Source organism: Trichomycterus rosablanca, chromosome 10 (assembly GCF_030014385.1).
Source record: "Trichomycterus rosablanca isolate fTriRos1 chromosome 10, fTriRos1.hap1, whole genome shotgun sequence".
Taxonomy (NCBI): domain Eukaryota; kingdom Metazoa; phylum Chordata; class Actinopteri; order Siluriformes; family Trichomycteridae; genus Trichomycterus; species Trichomycterus rosablanca.
This window is the reverse complement of record NC_085997.1, coordinates 2764321-2780986: the sequence shown is the minus strand read 5'-3', so window position 1 is coordinate 2780986 and position 16666 is coordinate 2764321. Positions and strand designations below refer to the sequence as shown.

Below are 16666 nucleotides of genomic sequence, written 5' to 3'. Positions count from 1 at the left end.
CAGCATCCTCATAAATTCGACTTGTTGAAGGCACCTCAGACTGGGCTCTGTTTTTGGAAGCTGGGCTGTGAGCTGGCTTGGTGCCCTTTCAGACAAAAACAAAGACAAAAAATCATTATTTATTGATTTTTATAGAATGCTATTACTTTCTGTAATGCTTTTACCATCAGTTTGTTAATTACATTTAAATGCTGGGACTTTTCCTTATTCCAAAGCACTTTATTCTCCTAAACACTTTCTTACCTTTTTCAGCCCCTTCAATTCCCACTGAAACATTTTACAGGGCATTTTTATCCAAGAAGTGAGAAAAATGTTCAGCTGAGGAACAAAATTGTGACTGTCTTGTTAAATGATCAATCTGTTCCAGCTGTGGCAGTGGAGATCTGGATCTCCTTCTCTTCTGATCTGTATAAAACAGATCAAGTTTATACTGGATTAAATGGTTTATTGTTTAATCAGCAGTCTACAATAATACAGGTATCTATAACCACTAATATCAGGACGGATCATATCACGGTTTGAACTAAATTTACCTCCAATCGTGAATCACTTTTCTCTCCGATGTGTTTCTCTATAAAGAGTAAATAATTGTTGATAATTCAGGTGTGTTTATCTGTAAAACACAGAATAAACCGATGAGCTGAACGGAACGATGCGATCTGCTACCGTTCAGTCCGAGTGTCAGCTGTGAACTGAAGCTGTCAGAGCGGCGCTCAGGTGGTGCTTGGTCGTGCTTTATGACGTCATAGTACAGCTGTAGAACCTGCGTAATGATGCTGCATGCGGCTCCTACTACACACACACACACACACACACAGAGAGAGAGAGACACCCCCCCAACACACACACACACACACACACACACAGAGAGAGAGAGACACCCCCCCCCCAACACACACACACACACACAGAGAGAGAGAGACACCCCCCCCAACACACACACACACACACACACACAGAGAGAGAGAGACACCCCCCCCCCAACACACACACACACACAGAGAGAGAGAGAGAGAGACCCCCCCCCCAACACACACACACACACACACACACAAATCACATCCAAGTTTATTTGTCACACACACAGTACAACTGGCAGTGAAACGCTTTTGTGACTGCTCGGCCACATTAGTAATTACAAAATGGACAAAATATATATTTATAATAAAAATAGAAGTGTTTTAAAATGGAAAAAGGTCAAATTTGAAATTGAAATTGAAAAAAAGAAACAAAAATATAAATAAATTAATTAATAAATTAATAAATATATATGACAATGTATATTGTTGGTCATATTGTTTATAAATATACCCATAACCAATATAGTGTATATATTTATAACTACAATATCTTTATTTCTATATTTCATTTATACTTATATATCTGTATATATTGTTTATATACTCTATCTATATCTTTATCTATCTATCTATATCTATCTATCTATCTATCTATCTATCTATTAAAATGGAAAAAGGTAAAATTGAAAATTAAAATTGAAAAAAAGAAACTAAAAATATAAATAAATAAATATATATGACAATGTATTGTTTATAAATATACCCATAACCAATATAGTGTGTATATTTATAACTACAATATCTTTATTTCTACATTTATACTAGATACACTACTGTTTTATGATTAATGTACCAGATGCACTGTCTGTCTGTCTGTCTGTCCATCCGTCCGTCCGTCCGTCCATCTATTATTAATATATACAGATACAAATCTATATATACACACACATACAGTATACACATACATCTATCTAAAAAGCTCCCTCGCATCCTCTCTGTTCTTTCTGTGTGTGTCATTTCAGATGCTCGCTGACAAAAAAACAGATTTTTTTACACAATTATCACATAAATATAAGATATATAAATACATACACATGTATGTAAGCATACATTTATATTTGTATTAATAATTCATAATTAATCAGTTAATAATTCAGAATTAATCTTTAAAATCAATTACAGTTCATAAAACAAGTTTATACTCACAACTTTGTGACATGAGTTTAGGGAAGGCCCTTCAGTGTTTCAGCATGACTGTGTCCTAACACTAATTGATGTCGTTGTGATGTTATTTAGTGTTTTAAATCTCTACATTAATTCCTCCACTATGTTTTTCATGCATTGTGATTTACTAATTATATGATTCGATCTTTATACCACTCCACTTGATCACAATTTGTAATTAAACCAGAGATCAGTAAGAACATAAACCTGCACATTTAAACTCAGTTAAATTCAGTAATGTGTCTCCATTATTTAATTTCATAAGAATTGTGAAAGCAAAAGCAAACAACCAAAAATGATAAATAAACGCGCTCACATCTGCTCTCTACAGAAGAATCGGGAGAGCAGTTCTTTAAGAAGCCATGCAGTGATTTATCCAGTGATGTGTTGGTTATAACCGGGTTGTTAACAGTGATTCTGTACAGCTGGATTTACATTACACACGTGCACAGGTGCGCTCACAGGTAAGTGTGAGGCGCGTGGCCCCATGCGCGTGTCCAGGTGCAACTCGGTGAGATCAAAGAGAAGCTAAATTATATCTCGTTTCCTTTCAGACTAAAATCGCTTTTAATGCTTGTTCTATTTAAAATTTACAACAAAATATATTACATGAACAGAGGTGGAGGAATTTCCTTATACCTATAAGTCGAAGAAGTATGGCTGCAATTTTATTCAAGCAAGATGCTGGTATATTTACCTTTAATTAAAAAGGTGTTCTTCTACATTGTAAAACAAATTAATTAATAAAATAAATTAATATCAGCTTGGACATGTTCCTCTAAATCGAATAGGTTAATTCGTTTACATTTGGACACACCTTGCAAAAATAAATGTTTTATTTTAATACATATACAAATGAAAATTACAATTAATTAATTATAATATATATATATATATATATTGGGTTAGGTGAACTGAATACTGTTTGCATATTCAAGTAAAGTTTGGATGAACACATTTTCATTTAATTAACTCCAAAAATATGTAAATAATTCTTATATGTAAATAATGTAGCCTATAATACTCTTTAAAGTTGTGTAAAACAAAATGTAATGAACTATGAGATAAACGTTCCTATATTTATTCAAGAGGTTTGCATGAAGCAATACTCATTATTCCTGAACTACTGTAAAATATCAATATTATTATATATATAATTATACATATAATTTATATCTTTTTATAAAGGCATCACAAGCAAAACACATAAAGCTTTTTCAATCTTCTCTGACATTGCCTTTAACCTTTTTTCTTTTTCTTTTCCCTAAGAACATTCGACTATGTACATTCAGGGAATACATTGCACTCTATAGACAACATCACACAAATAAATAAATAAATACAATCTAACATAAACAGACTTTTTTAATTCCAATGTAATTAAAATAATACACCTCTTAGTTGCTACCTCATATACCCATTTTTGTTATCATATCTGGTCCATTTCTGCTAAATACTTTATTCATTTACTCCAAAGCTTTTTGAATACATCCATTCCAATAATTACCAAAAATCTTCCTCTCCATTAAATACATTTCTTTAGTTAGTTCTATCCAACCATTTCCTGGCCAGGTTTAAATATATTTTGATTACAATTTAAGTGATATATTTAATATCTAAACATATACAACCAAATAAGTGAACCAGAGAGTCGTAGATGCCATGGTTACCTTATGATATTATTTTTTCAAAAATCTTTCATGTTGGGAAAATCTTAAAACCTTATTAAAATTGTTTGGTCTTAAATTGCACTAATAAACAATTTAAAACCATTTTTATAACTATTTTAGAGTTAAAATAGGAATCAGCTGTAGGACTATTACAATTTTCACACCAGACTGAGAGACTGTGAAGAAGCCGTTAAAACCGTTAGAGTTTAAATTTGAACTTCAAAGCGTGTGCGCGTGACTCTTTCCCTTTATAACGGCTGCTGTAACGCCTCAGCGACACTACTGAGCTTCTACAGTCCTGAGGAGATGTGAGGAAACATCGGAGAAATAGATCGGTACTCTGGGCTTTTTGGTCGGCCCAGATGAATATATTTATTAATTTATAGTTAACAAAACTCGTCTCGAGTTGCTTGAACTCAATTAATGTAAAATTGTCCGATATTCAGTGATTACTGACTAAAAACTAAACGACCTTCTGGTAATAATGTCGACAGGGCGAGTAAATCTAACCGTTTATCTTCTGCTGACGACCATCAGCTGGACTGTAGAGGAGAAAGTTTTCCACAGTAGGGATCATTCAGATGTAGAAATGTCCTTATCTCATCAAGCTGAACTCATCACAGACACTTACACCGCACAGGTGAGTATAAATATAAACAAGATACTTTAAACCAACATTTCAACCTGTAGTTTCCCTGGGAATACAAACAAAGTGTATATTTACAATTCATTTGAGGAATATGCAGTACATAGACCTTAAAAACCACTATTGTAGCTAAAATTAGTTTAAAAATGGGTTAAAGACACATAATAATGGTAGAGGAACTGTACCCTTCAGTGTTCAACTCCAGGGGGAAGTATATACAATCACAGCCATTTCATTCAATTATATTTTAAATGTATTTATGTTTAATCTAAATGGTTTTGGGTTTAGTTACTAATAACGTTTGTCCTGGTCTTGTTTCATTCCCTCTCTAGCACTTTCTGTCAAAGTATGGATTCATGAAGCCAGTAAATTGGAAGGAGCCCCAAAACACTGTCGACAACCTTACTGATGCTGATCTCTCCTCAGACGACATCGACGTCCTGGAGGGGATGTCGTCGTCTCGTTCTGGAGACGTGGACCATCCCTCAGAGCCTCCCGACTTTACCGAAGCCCTTGTAGAGTTTCAGCGGGTGTCGGGTCTACCAATCACGGGTGTTTTCGATGATGCCACGAAAGCAGCCATGAACAAACCGAGATGCGGCGTCACGGACAAAGAAGACGAACCGCGGTTGGAGTCTGCAGTGGACACCGCCACCGCACAGGACCTGAGTGAAACCTCTGAACTGTTGAATAACACAGAAACGAATAATGACACCACCACTGGTGTAGATGTTCGGAACAGCACCTCGGCCGACACCAGCACAGCTGTTCGAAAGAAGAGCCGTTTGGTGACGCTGATGCATAAAAGCGAGAGGAGGAAAAGGAGCACTGATGCATTCTGGGGCCACATGGCGTTCTCTAAGGGTGTCCTGAAATGGCGGCTCATCGGAGAGGGCTACAGCAGCCAACTTTCAGTGGATGAGCAGCGCTATATCTTCAGGTTGGCCTTCAGGATGTGGAGTGAGGTCTCGCCCCTGGAGTTCGTGGAGGATTTTCACTCGCCGCTGGAAGAGATCGACATTAGACTGGGATTTGGCACAGGTAAAATAGCAGACAAGTAGAACAAATGTTGCTCGGGTGGCTGCGCCTGGTTTTTCTGGAGGGCGCTGGACTCGAACAAACTTGATCAAGGTGGATGGTTTGTAAAAATAAAGAACTTATAAGAGTAAGCAGAAGTGGATTAATACCAAGTCTACAGCTTATAGTTCATCTATACCGGCTGTACCATGCTGTAATACCAGAGTACTTTGTACTTCAATATTATGTTAGGTAATAGTCATAGAGAAGAACGTAGATCCCAGTTTTTGCTGTTTTCTCCCACCAAGGTCGACACTTCGGCTGCTCTCAGCGCTTTGATGGGGCCGGGAGGGAGTTTGCTCATGCCTGGTTCCTTGGTGACATTCATTTTGATGACGATGAACATTTCACCTCTCCCAACACTGGCAACGGGATCAGCCTGCTCAAGGTGAGAAACATCTTAAGGATAAGTGATTGGTTAACTCGTTTATCCTGAAATGTATTTTACCCTTAAAATAAGTAAAGTTTGAACCAGTAAGTCCAGATTTCTTCTCAAAACACACTGACAAACATTCTGTTCTATTTCTTTATGTATTTTTGCTTCACTCATAATTTCTCAGGTTGCTGTGCACGAGATCGGTCATGTTCTGGGCCTTCCTCACATTTACCGCTCAGGGTCCATCATGCAGCCCAGCTATCTGCCCCAGGACAACGCTTTTGAACTTGACTGGCTCGACAGGAAAGCCATTCAGAACCTTTATGGTGAGCGCTCTAGAATGGGATTTAAATACTCTATAGCAGGGGTGTCAAACTCATTTTCACCGAGGGCCACATCAGCATTATTGTGGCCCTCAAAGGGCCGATTGTAACGTATCCTGCTCTGATTGCAGTCTGCTGTTTTTCTTGGAGGCTGAATTCTGCATTTATATTGTCTTACTTTACCACAGACGCGGCCTCATAACACAAGAGACGCACCGGTTCCTCTTCCTGAAGCACAAACCTGTTTTCACTTTCATAAAATTTCCTCCTCATGCTTAATTTTCTTACTTATCTTCTTGTACATTTTAGGATCATGTGTAAATATGTGTAACATCATCTACTGGCAGGATGTGTCACTTTGCAGGTCACAAAATCAGCCTGCATTTTGAGAGATGCAGTTAATGTAGGATTTTACAGTGTATTTTTAAGACAATCATTCTGCCCTCACTAATAGTTTATCCCCCTTTCCCAGCTAGACAGACAGACAGACAGACAGACAGCTCCCTTCAGAATACAGTCGGTTTATTTGCTTCCCAGCTGTGTGATACACTGTGTGCGTCAAAATGAAGTAAAAATACAAACAATAAAGAACTTAATACAGTAAAAGCACACAGCTGTAGTCAAGTAATACATCTGGTACAATATGAGATTTAACCAAACGTAAAATAGCGCTAACGAGTTTGTAACTAAAGCGCTGCGATATACTCACTAAACATTTACAAACAACTGAGAATGTAAACGCCACGACTTACAGACGATGCTTCGGTATTATACTGCAAGATAATTATCTGTATTTATTTATTATTGTTTACAGTAAAAGTCACATGGCTACTCAGCGAGGTCAAAGTTAGTTGCCATGACTACGATGTCAACAGTTGAATTTAAAGGCGCAGGAATCCCATAAAATTATAAGCGCGTCTCTGTAACGACTCGAACCATCACAACTATCATACAGTCGTTTAAGCTCTCGCTGAGTTTGACACCCCTGCTCTATAGGGACTAAAGTATTGGGACACCCATTAAATCAATCATATAAATGAAATGATATGCTTCCATCTTTGCATTAACAGTTTAGGGAAGGCCCTTTTTTGTTACAGCATGGCTGAGCCTGTTTGCACAAAGCAAGGTCTATAAAAGACCTGGGCATTGTACGGCCCGCGGGCTGTCCCCAACCGGCCTGCATGAGGTCAGTGGCAATTAAAAATTAGATGTAAATAAATTTACATCATACATGCAGTACAACAGGATTGTTTTTATTTTGACGGGAGCGCTATTACTTTAAATTTTTCGTAAGTTTCGATTTACGTGTGTATTGAGTGTATCCAGCTTCATCGTTATGTGTTGGCGAACTAATAGAGACGGTAGTTTTAACAAGACATAAACTTCTAAAAATGTATTTACTGAAGTCAGATGTAAAGCTGTTTAGTATCACAATTTAAATCTAGGGTTTAAATCGCCATTACGGAACTAAACCCAGAGAAATTCAAGAATCTGAACGATGCAGAACGGTCATATCTGAATCTTTGCCAGCTAAACTGCAAAAGCAACAGTCAAGACCAGCTTTGTGATTTCCAAAAAGAAAATCCAACAATAACAATGGACTGAAAAACAGCAAACTGTGTGTTTTTTATAAAGAGATAAAATTAATATTGAGCAGAATTAAATTCACTCTATTGGTCCGGCCCTCCACAACAGTCCCTGTTTCTTATGTGGCCCCTTGGAAATTTTAATTGCCCACCCCTGGTCAATGAAAATAATTCCAGTGGCCTTCAGACCAATGGGATGTCCGTCAAGCTCATGGTCAGGTGTCCAAATACTTTCAGCCGTATAGTGTAGTATAGGGACATCATCCATCTTCAGCACTCGTTGGTCTGAGCTTGATCCGGCGACCCTCAAGTTCATGACATTTCCTTCGTTCTCTCAGGAGTATGTGGCGGTCGGTTCAGCACCGTGTTCGACTGGATCAGAAAAGAGAGGACGCCGTACGGTGAAGTGGTGGTGCGCTTCAACACCTACTTCATGCGGGACGGCTGGTACTGGCTCTACGAGAACCGCAGCAACAGGACCAGGTACGGCGATCCGGTCTCAGTGCAGGTCGGATGGCACGGACTCCCGTCCTCGGGCGTGGACGCCTACGTGCACGTGTGGACCCGCACCACGGACGCAGCGTATTTCTTTAAAGGTAATATACAGTAAATCTGTGCTAGTGTTACAGGAATGTGTCACGGTGACACAGACGTTTTGTCGTCTGTATTGCAGGAACACAGTATTGGAGGTACGACGGCGAAAATGATCAGGCTCTTTCTGAGGATGCCGATGGTCAGCAATATCCTCGTCTCATCTCCAAGGGATTTCCTGGGGTTCCAAGCCCAATCGATACAGCCTACTACGACAGGAGAGACTCTCATATCTACTTTTTTAAAGGCTCCATGGTAAGAACGGAAGGTTTGCAGGTTTTACTTCACAGGAAAAAATGTAAGGCGGCCGGTCCGGGTCCTTTCTGTCTGGAGCTTGCATGTTCTTCCCGTGTCTGTGTGGGTTTCCTCTGGGTGCTCCGGTTTCCTCCCACAGTCCAAAGATGTGCAAGTGAGGTGAATTGGAGATATAAAATTGTCCATGACTGTTGTAAAACATTGTAAAACATGACGATAAAACCCTAATAAATCATTAAAATAAATAATAGAGGATGAGCTGCTGGGAAATGTTGTTTTGGCCATTTTTAGGCATATAGTTATAATGGCATTATTTAAAAGACATTTTGCGTTCTTTTTTATCCTTTAGGTTTATAGGTTTAGGTCTATAGGTTTAGCTCTAAAGGTTTGTCTATAGGTTTAGGTCTATAGGTTTGTTTATAGGTTTAGGTCTATAGGTTTGGGTTAAGCATTCTTTTTTTATCCTTTAGGTCTATAGGTTTGTTTATAGGTTTAGGTTTATAGGTTTGGGTCTATAGGTTTAGCTCTATAGGTTTGTTTATAGGTTTAGGTCTATAGGTTTGGGTTAAGCATTCTTTTTTATCCTTTAGGTCTATAGGTTTAGGTCTATAGGTTTGTCTTTAGATTTAGGTCTATAGATTTAGGTCTATAGGTTTGTCTTTAGATTTAGGTCTATAGGTTTAGGTCTATAGGTTTGTCTTTAGATTTAGGTCTATAGGTTTAGGTCCAGGTTTGTCTTTAGATTTAGGTCTATAGGTTTAGGTCTATAGATTTAGGTCTATAGGTTTAGGTCTATAGATTTAGGTCTATAGGTTTAGGTCTATAGATTTAGGTCTATAGGTTTAGGTCTATAGATTTAGGTCTATAGGTTTAGGTCTATAGATTTAGGTCTATAGGTTTAGGTCTATAGATTTAGGTCTATAGGTTTAGGTCTATAGATTTAGGTCTATAGGTTTGTCTTTAGATTTAGGTCTATAGGTTTAGGTCTATAGGTTTAGGTCTATAAATTTAGGTCTATAGGTTTAGGTCTATAGATTTAGGTCTATAGGTTTGTCTTTAGATTTAGGTCTATAAATTTAGGTCTATAGGTTTAGGTCTATAAATTTAGGTCTATAAATTTAGGTCTATAGGTTTAGGTCTATAAATTTAGGTCTATAGATTTAGGTCTATAGGTTTAGGTCTATAGATTTAGGTCTATAGGTTTGTCTTTAGATTTAGGTCTATAAATTTAGGTCTATAGGTTTAGGTCTATAAATTTAGGTCTATACATTTAGGTCTATAGGTTTAGGTCTATAAATTTAGGTCTATAGGTTTGTCTTTAGATTTAGGTCTATAAATTTAGGTCTATAAATTTAGGTCTATAGGTTTAGGTCTATAAATTTAGGTCTATAGGTTTAGGTCTATAAATTTAGGTCTATAGGTTTAGGTCTATAAATTTAGGTCTATAGGTTTGTCTTTAGATTTAGGTCTATAAATTTAGGTCTATAGGTTTAGGTCTATAAATTTAGGTCTATAGGTTTAGGTCTATACATTTAGGTCTATAGGTTTTGGTCTATAGATTTAGGTCTATAGGTTTAGGTCTATAAATTTAGGTCTATAGGTTTTGGTCTATAGGTTTGAGTTAAGCATTCTTTTTTATCCTTTAGGTCTATAGATTTGACGTCCGAGCCAACCGCCTAGCCGCAAACTCTCCACAGAAGATGACCGAACTGTTTCCCGCCGTCGCCCTGGCCGACCACCCCGCGAGTAACCTGGACGCCGCGTATTTCTCGTACACCCACAACGCCCTGTTCCTGCTGAAGGGCTCGTTATACTGGAGGGTGGTGGGAAGGAGGGAGCGTAGGACGAAAAGCTCGCTACCCAAAAACAGCCTGCTGCCCGGCAGAGAGGTGCAGCAGCAGTGGTTCGACATCTGCGACGTCCATGCCGGCTCTCTGAGAACTAACCGCAGATAGCGGAGGGATCAGATCCTGCTCAGCTCGCTGTACACATCTGGTCCTGTCAACACAGTAAACGAAGTATTACAGTATTTAATACTGAGCATTTACTGAGCACTCAGTGGAACAGATGAAGCTCTGATAGAGAAACAGCTTAACATTGTAGATAAAAGTGAAGTATAATAGACTTATAATGATCATATTCACAGCACTAGATTATACATTGTTCAGTGTGTGTTACATACATTATATGGACAAAAGTATTGGGAGTATCAGCTATAAAGGAAATTATTTGCTTCCAACTTTGCAGCAACAGTTTAGGGAAGGCTCCTTCCTGTTCCAGTATGACTCCAGTGTCCTGCACAGAGCCCTGACCTCAGCCCCACTGCACAGCATTGGATTAAATGCTCTTTTGAGTTAATAGGCACAAATTACCAGGTCACGCTATTTTAATACCATTTGATTTTTAAATCTAATGGTCCGGTGTCCAAATTCTTGTCTTAAATCTAGTGGGTTTCCAATTAATCAGGACCTGAACAGTGTTAAGTGTAAAATGCTCACATTCACCAAGCGCACTGCACACATCACACCAGTTCTTCAACAGCTTCACTGGTTACCAGTTATCTGCCGGATTAAATATAAAATCCGTCTCCTAACATTTAAAGCTCTTCATGGTCTTGCTCCTTCTTATCTCGGTGAGCTGCTTCGTTTGTACCGTCCCTCCCGCACCCTCAGATCATCTGGCACTGGACTTCTGACTACTCTCAAATTTAAACTGTCATCTGTGGGTGGCAGATCATTCAGTGCTGCTGCCCCTATACTCTGGAATTCTCCCCCACTGTCACTTCATGACTGTTTTTCTCTTTCTTCCTTCAAAACCCAACTAAAGACTTTTCTGTTCACGTCACAATACTCTTCCTGGAGGTTTCCCCCCCCCCCAAAGTATGTGAAGCGTCCTTGGGATTGTGAAAGGCGCTATATAAATGTAACGTATTATTATTATCACACTCTGTACTTTCTCTGTTGAATGAAAAACAAACAAACGTGCATTTCATAAATACAAAGATTAAACGGACACTAATCAGGACTAAACACACACTCATAAAACAATGCTTTGATATTTGTAGCCTTCAGTGACATGCCACATCTCAATTAGGGTCGCAGGGGGGTGCTGGAGCCTATCCCAGCTTTTCAATGGGTGCAAGGCACACAGTAACACCCTGGACGGGGCGCCAGTCCATCACAGGGCACACACACACGCACACCCATTCACCCAAAGGGCAATTCAGTGTCTCCAATTAACCTGACTGCATGTTTTTGGGCTGTGGGAGGAAACCGGAGCTCCCGGAGGAAACCCACACAGACACGTGGAGAACATGCAAACTCTGTACAGAACCCAGGACCTTCTAACCGCCCCATGCCAATACACATCTGTATTATGTCATTACTATGCAGTACGACATGAGCGTGTTTAAACATGTTTGCAATTTGACCTGCATTTGAGATCCAGCTGTTAGTCTGGATCGATTCTATATTGTAGTATTGATTCCGTTTCTCTTATTTAATAAGGGTATTGATCTGATGATCTGTAATGTCAGATTTGACATAAAAAAGCAGGACAAAAACATTTGCTGTTTGCTTAATATTTATTATTATGTGTATAAAACAATAAAATCTACTGTGCTGTGCATTTATGATGTTCTGTTATAATGTCAATGTGTTTAATTGAACCTAAAAAGAAGCAAGAGAAGGTTGTACATGTGCAAGGGTGCCATTTTAAGAGTGTTTTATTTTCTTAAAATAAATGTATTTAATTGTAATTTAGGTTTATTTACTCTAAAAGCTTTTGGTAAGGTAAGGCAGCAGAATGCAGTACCACGACTAACCACCAGATGGCGAGGCTTCTATATAAAAGTTTATGTTTGTTATTGTTCAGATGGTCGTTTACAGTCTCCTCTAGAATTATTGGCACTCCTGGTTCAGCTGAGTAGAAAGGGTTATGAGAATTCCACCTTTTACATCAGCTTTATCTCACTCTTAATTCTGAGGAAATCTCTTAAAAATAAATCATTATTTTTAACGAAACCACACGTCACTATTATTGGCATCCCTAGAATTCTTTTCCATTTTATTTATTTAAGTTAATCAGAGTGTTGAGGATCTTTCAAGCAATAATCCATGACTTTACTGGGTCACACAGAGGTCAGAAGAAGACGATTCCAAGAAAAGTGTGTTGAACGTTATAAGTAATAAGTCATCGCCGGACCTTCCAGCAGGACAGTTTACCAAAACATACATCCATGTAAAGAAGAATGGTCTCAGATTCCTTGCTATGTATTTATTCTTCCACCTTATATTACGAGATGTTATAGGAGAAGACTGAGTGCTGATTTATTGGTAAAGAGAGGCTGTACAGAGGATTGAATTTGGAGACGCTAGTAATTGGAGTACATTTATTTTAATTTAACCCTTTTTACTCATCTTTACCAGGAGTGCCAGTAATTGTAGAGCAGACTGTTGTACATCTGCAGCATTTAGCAGAAGTTTTATCCAAAGCAGCTTACAATTAGGACTGAATACGTCTGGGACCCAACAGTGGTGAGGCTTGAACCCGCAACCTTCTGATTACTAGTCCAGGTCCTTAAATGCTGAGCTATAGAGTAGAGCTACATACAGTCAATGTTTTATGGGCACTGATATTGAATAGAACAGATAATCCGTGACTGTTTTTTAGTCTACTCTATGTGTAGTGTATGTGTGAGTACTAATCACATCAACATTAGCCTGTAGCATTGAGGAATCACTTATATAGCGATATATCACCGATGTATCGGCGCACTGCTGGTGTGGATGTACAGCAGACTGGAGGAACATATGGTGGTTCTTTTCTGCTTCAGCTGGCTGCTTAATTTCAGGCTGCTGTAGGTAATTACGGGAGATGTTCTCTCTCCCACAGGGACTGCCACTTTACACTCATTTATAATTGATCCATTGTCATCATTTATGTGTGTTTTCTGTCGTATTTTGTGTGTGTTAAAAAGCCAAATACACAAGAGTGTGACTTGCCAAATAGGGAGGCATCTTTCTGATTATGAAATAGTCATGGGGAAATAGAAATGGAGCTTCTTCGCTCCTCTCTGTAGGTTTGGTTGAGGGTCTGGCATTATTATTGAGGTATTGTGATCTCACAGCCTGATTGGTCCAAATCCTGACACATTTTTTATGCTGTATCTAATTAGTAAAGAATATTTATAGATATGCAATTACACGGAAAAGAAAAAGACCGTATGAAATGTACATTGGTTCTTTCTTATTTTTTTATTTTTGGTGATCCAGCATTCTGTAAAACCTGGAACAAAAAGGAACAACTCGTTCAACCAATCACATTTCTTTATTTCTGGCCTTGTGCTCGGACCACATTCATACACAGCATGGTAGGCACCTAAGCTCCACAGCGGAACACCCATGCAGACACGGGGAGAACATACAAACTCCACACGTGGGGATCAAACCCAGGACCCTCATGCTGTGAGGCGGCAGTGCTACCCACCAGATAGTATTCAATGTCCCAAATTGATAGCCAAGTCCATCATAACATAAGTTGGACATAAGTTTAAAACTTTATTATGACTTTGTATAACAGAAGCATTAAAATGCAAGTTGTTGTTCTGTAAGACCTGAACAAAGAAAAAACAACTTGTTCAACCAATCACATTTCTTCATTTCTGGCCTTGTGGTTGGACCACATTCATACACAGCATGGTAGGCACCTGAGCGCACTGGAATCGGACCCCAAGAACCCTTTTTTATCCATTTGTAAACCACTTTCTTAAAGAAATGTACAGATTGTGGGGTCCAAACTGATTTGGGTTTGGAACACTCTGTTGTTTAGTATTTTAATGTGGACCCTAATATCAGTTTTCAGATTGTAGTTTTCAGTCTGTGGGTCTCTGGTCCAGATAAATGCTGTAGTTAGCCGTTTGCTTCATGTGGCATTACAGACTGAGGTGGGTTCGATACAGACCCACCCACTCAAAAGTGACTGATGACCTCTGACCCAACACAAAACACAGACAAGCTGGTGCTGTCATGTTGAGTGACAGCTGTGAAAGTGGGTGTAAAGAGGGCAGATGGTGTGTGTGTGTGTGTGTGTGTGTGTGTGTGTGTGTACTCAAACAGCAGACTTTTTGGGACACAGACTTAAACTACGCTTCATCGATATAGAAATAACTGCTGAATGAAAGTGTGATGATTCATTTCTTATCGAGGCAGAGCTTTAATACTCTAACAGGTTCATTAAAGGGTTTGGATCTTTAGTCCTGCTAGCTTAACTGGTTTTGTATATTGTTCAGATGTTTCTTAGGATTCTAACGTCATGTTTTACACTTTGGTTACATTCATGACAGAAACGGTTAGGGATGTAACGATACACTCTACCCACGATGCGATACGATTCACGATACGATTTTCTTCCGATTTTTTTTAACAAAATGAAACTAAAGACAGATTATGACAAAGATTCCTTTTATTATTTCTCTTTTAAAAAATAAAATACTGTATTTGTACTTATCGTGTAAAAAAAAAAACTGAAATGAAATTTCAACAAATCCAACATTAAATAAATAAATGAATAATACAAATAAATAGTGGAGAAGTATCCTCACATAAATAAGTTGGCTGGAAAATCCCCTACCTGGCAACTTTGTGAAGTGCCGTCAACCAGGCGAGGTAAATAGCGCCAGCGCCCTCTGCTGTTTAAAGTGAACATCGATTCATTTTAAATGAAGAGCCGATTCGAATCGTGGCACATGTGGTCTTGTGGTGCGTCGTTACATCCCTAGAAACGGTAGTTACTTGTTACCCAAGATTCATAAGTTCACAAGTTTAATGTCAAACACAGTCATGGACAATTTTGTATCTCCAATTTACCTCACTTGCACGTCTTTGGGCTGTGGGAGGAAACCGGAGCACCCGGAGGAAACCCTCACAGACACGGGGAGAACATAGATAGTATTCAGTGTCCCAAATTGATAGCAAAGTCAGTCCTAACATAAGTTGGACATAAGTTTAAGACTTCATTATGACTTTGTATAAAAGAAGTTTGTTGATCCCTCTGTGGGCTTAAACGTGCACTGGTGTACTGGACTACTGACTGGCTGGATCATTTCTTTATGATTTATTAATTAATCCTTAAAGAAACTCCTTTGCATCACACAATAACCTTATGAGAATTGATGGAAACTGTATTACAATTGATCTGCCTGTTATTCGTTCTCCATACACAAGCCTGCAAATGTTACAAATGTTCACTGTTTAGACGGGACTCAGACAGACGTGATTCTGACATCTGAATAAAATCTGATCACACAGTAAAAAAAAAAAGGTACATCACTTCGCGACAGGTGTCTGGTGTCTTTGCTCAGTAAAGACAATCTTGCTCTGTGTGTGTGTGTGTGTGTGTAGGAGACGGTCCTTTGTGATGTGGAGTGTGTTGTGGTTTCGAGCTGAGCTGCGGTGACTATTTCCTTCTCTCTTGTTGTTGCGGAGGATTTAAAATGGGTTCAGCAGGCGGTCAAGAGCTAAGACGAGAGAGAACCTCATTTCCTCACGCCGTAGATTCCACAAGATATCGGAAGCTTCTCTGTGGGATTTTGGTCACATTCATGCTCCAAGTCTACTGGTCCATGTCACCCGAGCTCACTGGAATCGAGACGCAAGAACCTTATTTTTACCCTTTTGGAAAACACTTTCAAATGTATCGACTTTGGGGTTTGGAACATCTTCCCTAATCGTGCTGTTTGTTCATTACTTTAATCTCACAGAGTTTGTTTAGTATTTAAATTTGGACAGTGACCAATTGTCAGCTTGTAGTTTTTAGTGTTTTTTTTGTTTGTTTGTGGGTCTCTGGTCTAGGTAAATGAATTAAAGGTTTATTATTATTGCATTATTGGATTTCTTTACTCTCAGATTACTTTCTTTTCCATTAAAAAAGAGACATTTTAAAACAACAGGCAGCATGTTTTTGAGCCCATCAAACATCTGTAGAAACATCTGAAGATGGCAGTTCACAAACATTGACCATCCTCTCTGATGGGGGTTGAGAGGGCCCGTCTTAAGAATGGGATAAACTGGCCGCTCAGGTGGCGCAGCGGTAAGATACGCTAGCACACCAGAGCTGGGA

At 38.7% G+C, this 16666-nt stretch overlaps 1 protein-coding gene and 1 long non-coding RNA gene across 3 annotated transcripts; one reads left to right on the top strand and one right to left on the bottom strand.

Moving 5' to 3' along the window:
* Window positions 1–8: 8 nt before the first annotated feature.
* LOC134321703 (uncharacterized) lies at window positions 9–593 on the bottom strand. The gene is made up of 3 exons (XR_010013882.1): window positions 534–593; window positions 244–405; window positions 9–85 (listed from the first exon to the last, which is right to left on the bottom strand). It is a non-coding gene; the product is annotated as an uncharacterized LOC134321703 (long non-coding RNA).
* Window positions 594–3989: 3396 nt separating this feature from the next.
* mmp21 (matrix metallopeptidase 21) lies at window positions 3990–16407 on the top strand. Of its 2 annotated transcripts, none has more exons than XM_063003521.1 (7): window positions 3990–4334; window positions 4673–5381; window positions 5666–5805; window positions 5978–6119; window positions 8041–8298; window positions 8376–8548; window positions 15949–16407. In XM_063003521.1, the coding sequence occupies exons 1-7, from the start codon at window positions 4179–4181 to the stop codon at window positions 15991–15993; spliced, it is 1623 nt and encodes a 540-aa protein (XP_062859591.1). In that variant the 5' UTR covers window positions 3990–4178; the 3' UTR covers window positions 15994–16407. The 2 variants fall into 2 exon arrangements, with proteins under 2 accessions (XP_062859591.1, XP_062859590.1); XM_063003520.1 differs by lacking the exon at window positions 15949–16407 and adding an exon at window positions 10195–10582.
* The last annotated feature ends 259 nt before the right edge of the window (window positions 16408–16666 follow it).

Excerpts from the sequence above, each read along its gene's own strand:
- mmp21 (XM_063003520.1), top strand. The coding sequence starts at position 4,179 with ATGTCGACAGGGCGAGTAAATCTAACCGTTTATCTTCTGCTGACGACC. Across the intron at positions 5,382-5,665 it reads TAGACTGGGATTTGGCACAG|GTCGACACTTCGGCTGCTCT; the intron begins GTAAAATAGCAG and ends TCTCCCACCAAG. Across the intron at positions 8,299-8,375 it reads CGCAGCGTATTTCTTTAAAG|GAACACAGTATTGGAGGTAC; the intron begins GTAATATACAGT and ends TCTGTATTGCAG.